Source organism: Microcaecilia unicolor, chromosome 4 (assembly GCF_901765095.1).
Source record: "Microcaecilia unicolor chromosome 4, aMicUni1.1, whole genome shotgun sequence".
Lineage (NCBI taxonomy): Eukaryota > Metazoa > Chordata > Amphibia > Gymnophiona > Siphonopidae > Microcaecilia > Microcaecilia unicolor.
Window position 1 is genome coordinate 5,168,643 of NC_044034.1, and position 13,323 is coordinate 5,181,965.

At 52.1% G+C, this 13,323-nt stretch overlaps 1 protein-coding gene across 2 annotated transcripts in view; it reads left to right on the plus strand.

Moving 5' to 3' along the window:
- The first annotated feature begins 2,381 nt into the window (after positions 1-2,381).
- The window catches only part of LOC115468256 (E3 ubiquitin-protein ligase TRIM39-like), a 56,632-nt gene continuing 45,690 nt past the window's right edge, over positions 2,382-13,323 (plus strand). Inside the window, exons 1-2 of one of the 2 annotated variants that reach the window (XM_030199820.1) lie at positions 2,382-2,616; positions 6,149-6,244. In XM_030199820.1, the coding sequence (XP_030055680.1) occupies positions 2,422-2,616; positions 6,149-6,244 (291 nt within the window). In that variant the 5' untranslated portion in view covers positions 2,382-2,421. Of the gene's footprint in view, positions 2,617-4,163; positions 4,473-6,148; positions 6,245-13,323 lie in introns of those variants that run through there. The other variant, XM_030199819.1, reaches the window with a different exon arrangement.

Here is a 13,323-nt window from a genome sequence, read left to right on the forward strand (position 1 = left end):
CCCTTCTCCCCATATGAAAACCCCTCCCCTCCCCCCATGTGAGAACCCCCACAACACCCCTCTCCCATCTGAGAGCCCCCTCCCCAATATGAGAAACCCCACAACCCCCTCTCCCATCTGAGAGCCCCTCCCCACTCCAGTCCCTTCTAACCCCCATATGAGAACCCCCACAACACCCCTCTCCCATCTGAGAACCCCCTCCCCACAGTCCCCTTCTCCCATATGAAAACCCCCTCCCCTCCCCATGTGAGAGCCCCCACAACACCCCTCTCCCATCTGAGAGCCCCCTCCCCACTCCAGTCCCCTTCTCCCATATGAGAACCCCCACAACACCCCCTCCCCATGTGAGAACCCCCCACAACACCCCTCTCCCATCTGAGAGCCCCCTCCCCACTCCAGTCCCCTTCTCCCATATGAGAACCCCCACAACACCTCTCTCCCATCTGAGAACCCCCTCCCCCACTCAGTCCCCTTCTCCCATATGAAAACCCCCTCCCCTCCCCATGTGAGAACCCCCACAACACCCCTCTCCCATCTGAGAGCCCCCTCCCCACTCCAGTCCCTTCTCCCATATGAGAACCCCCACAACACCCCCCTCCCCATTTGAGAACCCCCACAACACCCCTCTCCCATCTGAGAGCCCCCCTCCCCACTCCAGTCCCCTTCTCCCATATGAGAACCCCCACAACACCCCCCTCCCCATGTGAGAACCCCCACAACACCCCTCTCCCATCTGAGAGCCCCCTCCCCACTCCAGTCCCCTTCTCCCATATGAAAACCCCCTCCCCTCCCCATATGAGAACCCCCACAACACCCCTCTCCCATCTGAGGAGCCCACCCCGACCCGACCCGACTCGACTCTCCTACTCCCACCCTACCTTTAAAAAAAATGTTTTTGAAGCAACAAATTGTGGTGGTAGGAAAATGCAGAAATTTGGTAGCATCGGCAGTGGCTGAAGAAGGTGGATGACGGAAGTTGGCAGAAAACTGGCAGCAGCATTGACTGCCCAGCCAAGCCAAATGACTATTGGTTGGCAACCCTACATATATTATGTTTACTCTGATAGAGGGTTAACACATCACCTGCTTTTCTAACAGAGTCTCACTTAGACTATTGCAACTTGCTTCTCGCAGGTCTCCCACTTAGCCATCTCTCTCCTCTTCAATCTGTTCAAAATTCTGCTGCACGACTAATATTCCGCCAGTGTCGTTATGCTCATATTAGCCCTCTCCTCAAGTCACTTCACTGGCTTCCTATCCGTTTCCGCATACAGTTCAAACTCCTCTTACTGAAAGTGCATTCACTCTGCAGCTCTTCAGTACCTCTCCACTCTTCCTACATTCCTCTCCTGGAACTCCATTCACTGGGTAAATCTCTCTTATCTGCACCTTTCTCCTCCACTGCTAACTCCAGACTCCGTTCCTTTTATCTTGCTGCACCATATGCCTGGAATAGACATCCTGAGCCGGTACATCAAGCTCCATCTCTGGCCGTCTTCAAATCTAAGCCAAAACACCACCTTTTTGATGCTGCTTTTAACTCCTAACCCTTGTTCACTTGTTCAGAACACTTATTTTATCATCCTCACTTTAATATTCCCTTATCTCTTGTTTGTCTGTCCTAATTAGATTGTAAGCTCTGTCGAGCAGGGACTGTCTCTTCATGTTCAAGTGTACAGCGCTGTGTATGTCTAGTAGTGCTAGAGAAAAGATAAGTAGTAGTAGTGTTTGGTATTATAATCCTCCTAAGGGACGTTGATGCTTTATTCACCTCCTCCCCAGGTTTACCAAAGCCAAGTAGTGCCTCTGATCACACTAAAAGGGGGTAGGGATTAAATGGGTCCCAGGGTAATTGCCCTTCCTCTGCCCCACTTTTGTAAAAGCTGCCCCCTTCCTGACACCTTTGCATGCTACACAGCTCGGCTGTGTCCCTGCCCCAAGATCCATCTTACACGCAGGGAAACTGTTTGGGGACAGGTCACTGCTGCCCTCCCTGTAGCTCCCAGACCCCTGGATCTCTGTGGCTGGGGAAAAAAAAAGGAAGGACGTGGCGGCTAGGAGACAGGAAGAAGGGCACATGGCACTGGGGTCTTAAAATTGCAAAAAGTCAATGCCAAACATCCGTTCCACACAGACACTTCCTTGGTTTTAAAATGTGAAACAGGAACTGAATTTTTACTCTCATTTCCTGTAAGAATCATGGCTGCTGCTGCAAACTCTGTTGATGGTCTGCGACATGAAGCTTCGTGTTCTATCTGTCTGGATTATTTCACAGGTCCAGTGACCACAGACTGTGGACACAACTTCTGCCGCTTCTGTATCACTCAGACCTGGGAGGGGAGAGACACAAACTTCCCCTGTCCCCAGTGCAGGGAAACATCTCAGCAGAGGAACCTCAGATCTAACAGGTAGCTGGCAAATATGACGGAAATAGCGAAAAAGCTCAGTCAGACTTCGGAGAGGCCGAAAGAGGAGAATCTGTGTGAGAAGCATGAAGAGAAACTGAAGCTGTTTTGTCAAGAGGATCACAGAGCAATCTGTGTGGTGTGTGACAAATCCCAGGATCACAGATCTCACACCGTGATCCCTATAGAGGAGGCTGCGCAGGAATACAAGGTGCGTGTATTTAATGAAATTACTGAAAATTGACATTTTCAATCTCATAAAACTAGGAGTTGAATTAGCAGAGTTTGAAACGTGAGCAGTAAGTTCAATCTTCAAAACTTGAACCCTGGCTGCTGTCTATTTGGGCATCTTCCATCTATATTCAGGGGTCAATACTCAGCTTGTGAGTTGTAGTTCCTGGAAGGAATACAGGTATTGCCTGCAATCTTCGTTTAGACTACTGCAATCTGCTTCTTGCTGGCCTCCCACTTAGTCACCTTCCCCTCTCCAGTCGGTTCAAAACTCTGCTGCCCGTCTCGTCTTCCGCCAGGGTCGCTTTACTCATACTACCCCTCTCCTCAAGTCGCTTCACTGGCTCCCTATCCGTTTTCGCATCCTGTTCAAACTTCTTCTACTAACCTATAAATGTACTCACTCCGCTGCTCCCCAGTATCTCTCCACACTCGTCCATCCCTACACCCCTTCCCGTGCACTCCGCTCCATGGATAAATCCTTCTTATCTGTTCCCTTCTCCACTACTGCCAACTCCAGACTTCGCGCCTTCTGTCTCGCTGCACCCTAAGCCTGGAATAAACTTCTGGAGCCCCTACGTCTTGCCCCATCCTTGGCCACCTTTAAATCTAGACTGAAAGCCCACCTCTTTAACATTGCTTTTGACTTGTAACCACTTGTAACCACTCGCCTCCACCTACCCTCCTCTCTTCCTTCCCGTTCACATTAATTGATTTGATTTGCTTACTTTATTTATTTTTTGTCTATTAGATTGTAAGCTCTTTGAGTAGGGACTGTCTTTCTTCTATGTTTGTGCAGCGCTGCGTACGCCTTGTAGTGCTATAGAAATGCTAAATAGTAGTAGTAGTAGTAAATCAGACCATAAGCTATTCTCAAAAGGATCCGAATCAGCAATCAAGTAATGTGATACTTTGAAGCAGGCAACCTGCACCTTTCATGCAAAGTAATTGGCTTCCAGAACAAGCCTAAAGAAGGCATCATGGGAGGAGGTTGCTGTTCTTCCTGGAGCTCCCAGACCCCTGGGTCTCTGCAGTGGCGTACCAAGGGGGGGGGGGCGGTGGGGGCGGTCCGCCCCGGGTGCACGCCGCTGGGGGGTGCCGCGGTGCGCCCCTGCTCCTCCGAGTTCGCTAAACTTTGTTCGTTTGCTGCAGCTCCCTCTGCCCCGGAATGAACGAAGTTTAGCGAACTCGGAGGAGCAGGCGCGCGCCGCGGCACCCCCCTTGCCAGCGGCGTGCACCTTGGGGGGGGGGTCATTTCGCCGGAGGGGGGAAGGTGTCATCTAGCGGGGCGGGTGCACTGCACCCGGGGAGGGCGCATCGGCACTCCGCCCCGGGTGACATCCAGGCCAGGAACGCCACTGGGTCTCTGTTACTGGGTCAAAAAGGGAGGAACTAGGAGACAGGAAGGAGGGCAGACAGCCCTGGTGTCCAATCAAATTACACAAAGATCCTGTTCCACAGAGCCACTCCTTATTTTCAAACTGAATTCCTGCTCCTGACCTGCTCTCATAATCATTTCGTGTAAGAATCATGGCTGCTGCAAACCCTGCTCAGAGTCTGCGAGATGAAGCTTCTTGTTCTATCTGTCTGGATTATTTCACAGATCCGGTGATGACAGACTGTGGACACAACTTCTGCCGCTCCTGTATCACTCAGCACTGGGAGGAGAGAGACACAAACTTCCCCTGTCCGCAATGCAGGGCAATGTCTCAGCAGAGGAACCTCAGACCTAATAGGCAGCTGGCAAATGTGACAGAAATGGTGAAAAAGCTCAGTCAGATTCCAGTGAGACCCAAAGAGGCGAATCTGAGTGAGGAGGCTGTGCAGGAATGCAAGGTCTGTATCAGTAGCATTATGTAACCCGGTGGGTTATATTTATTTATTTTTTTCTTTTTACCTGGGTTCCCAGAGATTGTTGGTGGTCAGTGCTGTGACTCCAGAAGCAGTTCTGGACTTCCTGCATGGAGCTGCGCTGTCTGCGGCTTGCCCCAATGCTCTGAGTGTTGGAGAAAAGTCTGTAAATGTATTTAGATGTGTGTTTAAACATGTGAAAGGCGCACTGTGTGTGTGTGTGTGTGGTTTGATGGCACCAATGATTGTGGGATGTTTTGATCTGATTGTATAGAAATTTTATGGGGTTTTGTCTGAAATGGAGATTGTGAACAAATGTTAATTAGTGTCCATGAGGCAAACACCCTGTGTTCTGACACCTTATTGGCCAGCAGAGGTCAGCTGGTGATTCGGAGACCCAGTGTCCCTTGGCATCAGCTTGCCAGGAGGTGGAGGAGGGGCTCGAAGACCCTGATGTGTTTGGGAGAGCTGTGGATGCATGACTGGATTTCTAGCTGATTACAAGTCTTCTAAAAGCACATTTCTTCAGTTTGACCTTTCTGAATACAAAGAACTCTATTTGAATTTTACCCACACCCTTTTCTTAATCTCCTTTCCCACCTAGTCCTGCCTAATTATTATCTCACTTATCCAGCCTTAATTATTTGTTTGCCCTTGAGATAGTGTAAATCCCTGGTTAGGGCACCTTGTTCATGGTTCAGTTTTCCTGGTTAGATATGGGGCACTGGAACTGAATATTACTGGTGCCTGCTTATCTCTCAGTTCCACCCTGACTCTGCCCCCGTTTCACCCCTCCCTCCACTGCCTGGACAGAACTTTTGCCAATATTCAGCAGCACCATTCGGTTAAGTGCTGTTTAATATTGGCTCATGGCCAGTTCAGCACGATTTAACCAGGCAGGAACCTATCCTGCCTGGTTATATCACTTTGAATATTGACCCATCAGAATTCAGTTATTTCAAAGAAACGATCTAAATTGGAAGGGACATCTCACATTTACTGTCAAGTCTATCAATAGAAATCAAACAAAATAAAACATGGAAAAGAAAATAAGATGATACCTTTTTTATTGGACATAACTTAATACATTTCTTGATTAGCTTTCGAAGGTTGCCCTTCTTCCTCAGATCGGAAATAAGCAAATGTGCTAGCTGACAGTGTATATAAGTGAAAACATTCAAGCATTACTATGACAGTAAAATAGATACCATTGGAGATTCTACATGGAATGTTGCTACTATTGGAGATTCTACGTGGAATGTTGCTACTATTGGACATTCTACATGGAATGTTGCTATTCCACTAGCAACATTCCTGCGCAGGCTTCTGTTTCTGTGAGTCTGACGTCCTGCACGTATGTGCAGGACGTCAGACTCACAGAAGCAGAAGCCTGCGCGGCCACATTGGTGATCTGCAAGGGCCGACTTCTACATGGAATGTCGCTAGTGGAATAGCAACATTCCATGTAGAATCTATAGAAATCAAACAAAATAAAACATGGAAAAGAAAATAAGATGATACCTTTTTTATTGGACATAACTTAAATACATTTCTTGATTAGCTTTCGAAGGTCGCCCTTCTTCCTCAGATTGGAAAAAAAGTCTGAAATTGTGGTTATAAAAATAATCACATGCTAATCAAGGATGTTTCAATATTCACAGAAAAAGCTTAAAATGTACCTGGAGCATCTGAGAAAGGGTCTGGAAAACCATCTGAAGTTTAAATCTACTGAAGAGAAGAAAGCTGAAGAGCTGAAGGTGGGTGTCTGTGTCTCCTTCTGAGCCAGTTTCTGCAGGGTTTTTGTTATTCTCACTACATCAATCCCCTGAATCACCTGAATAAGAGAATAATATCATCATCATTATTATTATTATTAGCATTTGTATAGCGCTACCAGACGCACGCAGCGCTGAACACCTGACACAAAGAGACAGTCCCTGCCCAAAAGAGCTTACAATCTAAATAATACAGACAGACAAGACAGTTACGGGTGAGGGAAGTGATGGGTGAGAAGGAAGGAAGGAAGGGACAAGGGGAGGGCAATTGAATAATAATAAATAATAGATTGAATAATAATAAATTGGATAATAGAATTCAATCTGCCTTGTTACTGCATGGAAACTATTTTTTGGTTGCTTATTGGCTGAGAACAGGCGGATTCTGAATCTGTAAGTGGAACAAAGGAAAATTGTAACATTGTATTTCTTGCAGAGAGTTAGTGTGGTGTGGGCTGCAAAATGGGAAAGGAGCACTGGGCTCAGGCTTGAGGCAGTCCAGCAGTTAGGGTGGGGGCCTCTGGGGCTGTTGTGGTGCCAGGAAGGATGGCTGCAGGGCTAAGTGCACCAGGACCTGTTTAGGGGGCAGGAATTGGAGCAGTAGCATGGTCGTGAGAACTGGACGAGTCTCTGGTGTGGGGAAGCAGGGTGAACGTCGAAGGACAGTGGGCCTAAAATTTGTGCTAATTTGATTTCTGAGAGATATGAAAGTCTGAAAAATTATTTAAAGGGATATTATATTGGAAAAACATTAAATTCTGAAGTTTGTGAGAATGCTAAACAATGTAGATTCAAGTATCAGTGAATTTAATATTTACACAGTAAATGTTCCGTCTATAAGCCGTGGAGCCGGGACCCGCTCCACCCCATCAACCCCCCCCCCCACCCCACACCTTCACCAAGTCCCCTGTAAATAACTCTCAGGATAACCGTTATGGTATAACATAGGCTGCAGCTTACTTTATTAAACATTCAACTCCAATATACTTAAATCACCAGCACTTCGCCCCGAGCTACACATGTCCAAGTTCAATGCTAATTATGCCCCCCCCCCTCCCCTTGTCCACCGTTTGCCATGTCAGCAAAACAGCCATCCTCCAGGCTCCGCCTTGGCAGCAAGAACCCTTCGCCGTGTGGACCTCCACACATCGCCTGGGTCACCCGACCCGCTATTCAAGCCCTGGCTCGCCCCCCCCCCCCCCCGTGAGCCAGACCTCCTGTAGCTTGGGTTTGCTGTGTTATTTTTGCCACCCCTCCCCCCCAAAGAAAGCTGCGGCCTACCCCCGCCCAGCCCCCCCCCCCGTAGACCTCCAAACATTCCTGAATATCCAAAAGAAACAAATCCAACCCCACCGCCAACAGGTGCACCCTGTCCCTTGCAAAAAGTCCCGCACATAGTGTATCCACCCATTCGTGCTTGACTTGCATTCCCCCCCTGGCCATAACCCACACGCCCACCTGCCGGTTTATCTTACTCAATCCCCGCCGCCACTTGCGGGCCGGTAGGCAGGCAGGCCTGGGAATAATATCTGACCACACCACCCTTGTGGCCGGATACCAGGCCATTATCAATCTTAGGTCATCTTTCACGTTATCGATCAGCCTCTTCCCTGTCCAAGCATCTACATCATTACCCTCCAAATGCAGCAGTAGCAACTGAGGGTGGCGATGTCCGCTCCGCAGCCGATATAACAGGGGCCGCATGCCTCGTTGGCCCCACCACAAGATTCTGATCCCCCCGGCGGGCCAATCCCAGGTGTATCCCTCCAGGCCTCCGTGCTGCCCGGACACCCACCCAGTGCACAAAGGAATGCCCAACGATCCACACCAAACACCATCTGCACCTGCAAGAAGAAGGCCAACCGACACACGCAAACAATCCAATTGGCATCCAAGCACCTCCCCCAACAATCCCCCCCTTCCCCAACGTATCTCCACAACAGTGTCTGTTGGCCCCCCCTCACCCCCCCCTCTAGGGCCTGATGTACCCCCGATACGCCCCAGACGCCCATCGCCCAATACCTCTAATGGCATCTGGCCCCGCCCCGCCTGACTAGCACTGGTCGCCGCCCCAATTCAGAAGGAATGCGTGCCGTATTGACCAGGCTGTACCCCCGCCTCACCGAGACACCTGCATAACACTGCCGCAAATTGATATCTCGTTAAGGTCATACAGTCTGAGTGCACCAGCAAGGGCAAGGGACCCACAGGCCGGACCCCCAAATAGGCCTCCAACAGGGCGACTGGACAGTAGTCCATGCCCTGCACCCCGTTCAACACAATCGTGCTGCCCACCCCCGTTGGTCCGTTTTAGACCACAGCAGCTTAATTCGCAGGGCCCCCCCACCCATGTCCACATTTGCCCGCACCAACCCTGAACACTCCACCACCGCTCTGCAGCGCTCCACCAACTCTCCTACCCGGACGGCCCCATAAAATGCCAGTGCGAACGCCGCTTTAAAGAGCTTTGCTTCGAAGTCCGACCGAGTCACCTTCTCGGCTGCCATTAGCAAGCGCACCAGCAAGCCATGAGTGATCGGACGGCACCCGTCTACCCCTGGTGGAGCTGTCCTCCCCCAGCCCTTCAACGCACACCCTACCAAAAAACGGGAATCAGGCTGTCCCCAACCAAATGCCCTGCAAAAGAACAGGAAACCCGCTAAGTGCTGCCGCACCGCGCTGCGCGAGCTCCCTCGTAGCCTTCGCATCTGCTATATAAGCCGCTAATAATTCATCAGGCGCCCGTCCTTCGGACCAGCCCTCTGCCCTTAGGAAGTCCGCTACTCTATCATAACCTGTTACATAGGCTATCCACGTGGCGGGCGCCACCGAGGCCTTCAGCATCTGCCACACCCCAGGTCTCCGAGTTGCCAAAGTTGTTCTGACATCTGCTGCCTGACCGGGTCTGCCTCCGGCGCCAAAGGCCCTGAAAGTCTGAAATTGAAAGCGAGAGAGCGCATCAGCTATCCGGTTCTCCAGGCCCGGCGCGTGTCGCGCCTGCAGATGCACACTCAGATGCAGACAACGCAGCATCAATTCTCGCAGCAAGGAGTTCACCAACAAACAACGCGCCATCTGTTTATTCACCACCTCCACCACTCCTAGGTTATCACACCATACCAGAATATTCGTATTCCGCAGCCGACTGGGCCATAATTCGCAGGCCACCACAAAAGGGAACAGCTCCAAGAAGGTGATATTTTTCGTGAGTCCCGCTACCGCCCAGCTATCTGGCCATGGAGCTGCACACCAGGCACCCGCACAATAGACCCCAAAACCAGAACTCCCCGCCGCGTCTGTAAAAAGTTTGAGGTCCACGTTAGACACCACTTCGCTCTGAAGTGCTAGGGTGCCATTAAATGTTGCTAAGAATTCCAGCCACATCCGTAAATCAGTACGCACCCCCGCCGATAATCGGATATGGTGATGTGGCTGTGACACTCTTGACGTTGCTGCCGCCAGGCGCCTGGAAAAAACCCGCCCCATCGGGATCACCCGGCATGCAAAATTCAGACTGCCAACTAATGCTTGAATGTCCACCAGCGTGGACTTGTGCGCCTGCAGCACCCCCACTATCTGCCCCTCCAGCTGCCTCACCTTCTCCCGCAGCAGTCGGATCACCATGTGCTCTGCGTCAATCTCAATTCCTAAGAATGTCAGGACCGACACGGGACCCTCTGTTTTGTCAGAAGTCAATGGTATGCCTCTGCCACTTCCATAAACACGGCCAACAGCCAGCCGCAGACCCCTGTCTTTCGCGCCCCGATGAACAAGAAATCGTCCAAATAATGCACTACCGTGTCCATTCCCGCCTTCTGAACGGTCACCCAGTGCACGAAGGAGCTGAAACTCTCAAAATAGGAGCAGGAAACCAAACACCCCATCGGCATGCATCGGTCGAAGTAAAAAGCCCCCTCAAAATGGAAGCCTAGCAGTGGAAAGGCAGACGGATGTACCAGAAGCAACTGAAAGGCTGCCTCAATATCCACCTTCGCCAGCTGCGCCCCTACTCCGCATTGATGCACCAGCTGCACCGCATAGTCAAAAGAGGTATACTGCACCGAGCAGCAGCGCTTTGGTATACCCGCATTCACCGAACTGCCCTCCGGGTATGATAAATTGTGTATTAGGCAAAACTTCCCCGGTGCTTTTTTAGGGATCACCGCCAGCGGGGATAGCTTAAATGGGCAGAAAGGCGGATCTACAAAAGGCCCAGCTATCCTACCCAACCTTAACTCTTCATTTAACTTACTCCGCACCACCTCTCTCTCCCTCGCGACCGACGCCGAGTTCCGAACCCATGTCGTCACTACCTGCCCCTGGTATGGAATGATAAACCCCTCTCGAAACCCGCGCTCGATCGTTTCCGCTGCCCTCTTCGCCGGATATCGGTGGAGCCATGGCAGCATCGCATCGACATTTACCGGCGTAGGGGCACGATCCCGACGGCTACTACTTGGTGAGGGTCATGCCCCCCCCCGTTCCCTTCTTGGGGCACTTAACCGCCGCGTGCCCTTGCCCGCACGCGGAACAGGCATGCCGGAATTTACAGTTGGGGAACAGGCATGCAGCCCGGTTGAATCGCCAACAGACCTCCGCCGACATCCCGGGTCCGCCCCCCGCAGCCCCCCCTCCCCGCTCCTCGAAAGGGCCGGCTCGTTGGCGCCTGACTAACCCCCCCTCTTCCTTGTCTCCCCACCCCTGCCGGTCGCGGGGCCATGTGGACTAACCACAGGTTGATGTCCTGCGTACCCCACATCATGTGCGTGTTCTCCTCCATCTTATCCCTGAACGCCTCGTCGTAGTTCAGCCATGCCCAGCCTCCGAAGCGCTGAAACGCGTCTAAGATGGAGTCTGCATAAGCCAACAACGGGCCATACTGCCCCTGATCCTTCCGCCCCCACACACTAGCTAAGCGCAGAAAAGACCGCATCCAATTTACAACTGTTTTGGGCACTTTCCGCTCCTTAGCCTTCTCCGCCTGCTTTTTGTCCTTCCGCTTACCCCTCCTGCGCACTTTACCCTCCAGCAAACGGAAGATATCGATACACCTCCGATGCCTGATCCGCCTCCGCAACCTGCGCGGTACCTGCTCCCACTGTTCCGACAAGGCCACTAAAGCGGGTGGCCCCCTGGCCCCCTCCCCCGTGGCCGTTGCTACCTTCCCCCCCCCCCCCCCCCCCCCCCCACTGCCACCTGCTGACGACGAAGCGGATGAGGAAGTCTCTGATGCCGAGGACCCTGATGAAGAGGACGATGCCCTGCCACGCCGTCCCTTTTTCCGTCACTTGCACTTCCCTCCCCGCCCCTTTTGTGAATGCCTGGTGTTACCAGCCCCGGTGTCTCCAGCACCTGTGGCCGCCGTCCTTGCCTCCGCCGCAGGGCCACCGCTCTCCGCTCCATCCAGCTGCACCACGCCCGCAGCCTGCAACAAGGCCCGGTCCGGACCTGCCGTTCCTCCGCTCCCGGCGCCAATCGCCACTGATGTCCCGGGCCGCTCTGACTCCTGCTCCTGCCGTCCAACTGCCTGTGCTCCTCCTCTGTTCGCTTCGCTGCTCACCTGCGAAGACAAAGGGAAAGGCGCGCCAGGACCAGCCCACCATGAGCCCCACCCCATGTCCCGAAGGCCCGAGCCTCCCCCTGCACACACCCCCCTGCGGGACCCCCCGCCCATGGGGCCGCCCACTGCATCGCCGCCTGTGCCGCCCACGGGGGCATCCCAAACGGGCCCCAGGGGCTCCACTGGTACAGGCTCCATTCACCCCTGGCTCCCCCCCCCCCATGGGCCACCCATCACCTGGGCCTCTCGCTGCCGTCACCGCTGGGCTCTCTGTGCTGGCAACCCCTCCCCCCTCTCCTCTGTCTTTGCCTGCAGGCTGCCTCTGCTGCTTCCCCTTCTGAATCGCTCCCTCCCCCTCCTGGCTGACACCAACATGATGTGTTTTCTTTTCTTTCCTGCCTCTGCTACTGCGTCGGCTGCAATGGCTGACCGGGCCATGTCCTTGGACTTCCGCGGAGCTGCTGCAGCTGCCCTCCCCCCCAACCCCCGCACTCACCGGCTCCGGGCTCGCTCCCAATGCATCGCTCGCACAGAATGAAATTTCCACCCCAGATGCCTCCTCCTCGAGCTCCTGAGCTGCAGCCATGCTGATAACAACGTGTCCAAACACCTCCGCGGTTCTCGAGTGCTTCTCTCTTCGACACTCCTTGCACTCTTCCCTTGCTCCTCCCCCCCCCCCCCCCCCCCCCCCACCCCCACCAATCAGCAACCTCAAGCCTCAGCCTTTTATGAATCCCCCAATCACAAACCAGCATTTTTCTCCTCTATCCCCGTGCTCTGCTCCGCCCCCCCCCCCCCCCCAACTTCCTGCCGCCTCGAGGCTTGCTCTCCCTGGGCCCAACCCACGCTTAAATGGCCCCCATTGAGACTAGCTCTCGGGGCCGCCATTCTGCTGAACAAGACAGCCAGATACTCACAACAATGTTGCAAACTGACAACATTTTCCTCCCCATTAACCTTAAGGTGTCTCCCCTCCTCTCTGACTTACACTCATAGCATGTGATATGAATGTAATACACAGTGTATCAACTACCCCTCCTCATTGATCAGGCAGTGAAAATTGCCTTTAACTAATATATCATCTTTAACTTAACACTTTTAAGTGTCTTTTATCTGTTTTATACATAAATTTATATAAAATACAGTTATTCCCCTACCTGATAATACTTCAACAAATTTAAGATGAGTATTTTATATACATTAAAGGTGTTAGTTAAAGATGTTATATTAGTTGAAAAGCAACTTTTACTGCCGGATCAATGAGGAGGTGGGTGTTGTAAATCTTGTTGTTTGAGATTTACACCAGCAAGTTGCTGAGATCAGCAGGAATTAACATTTAACACTGTGGGGTAGTTGATGTGCTTTTGAATTTTGTGACCCACAGTAGAATTTTGCCAGGTGTGAAGTTTTCTCACAATGTTATAAAGTACACATACTTGTTCCCGATCTGTCCCTGTTGTTTTCGGGTCATGGACCATAGAAGGCTGCCTGGCACCGTCCT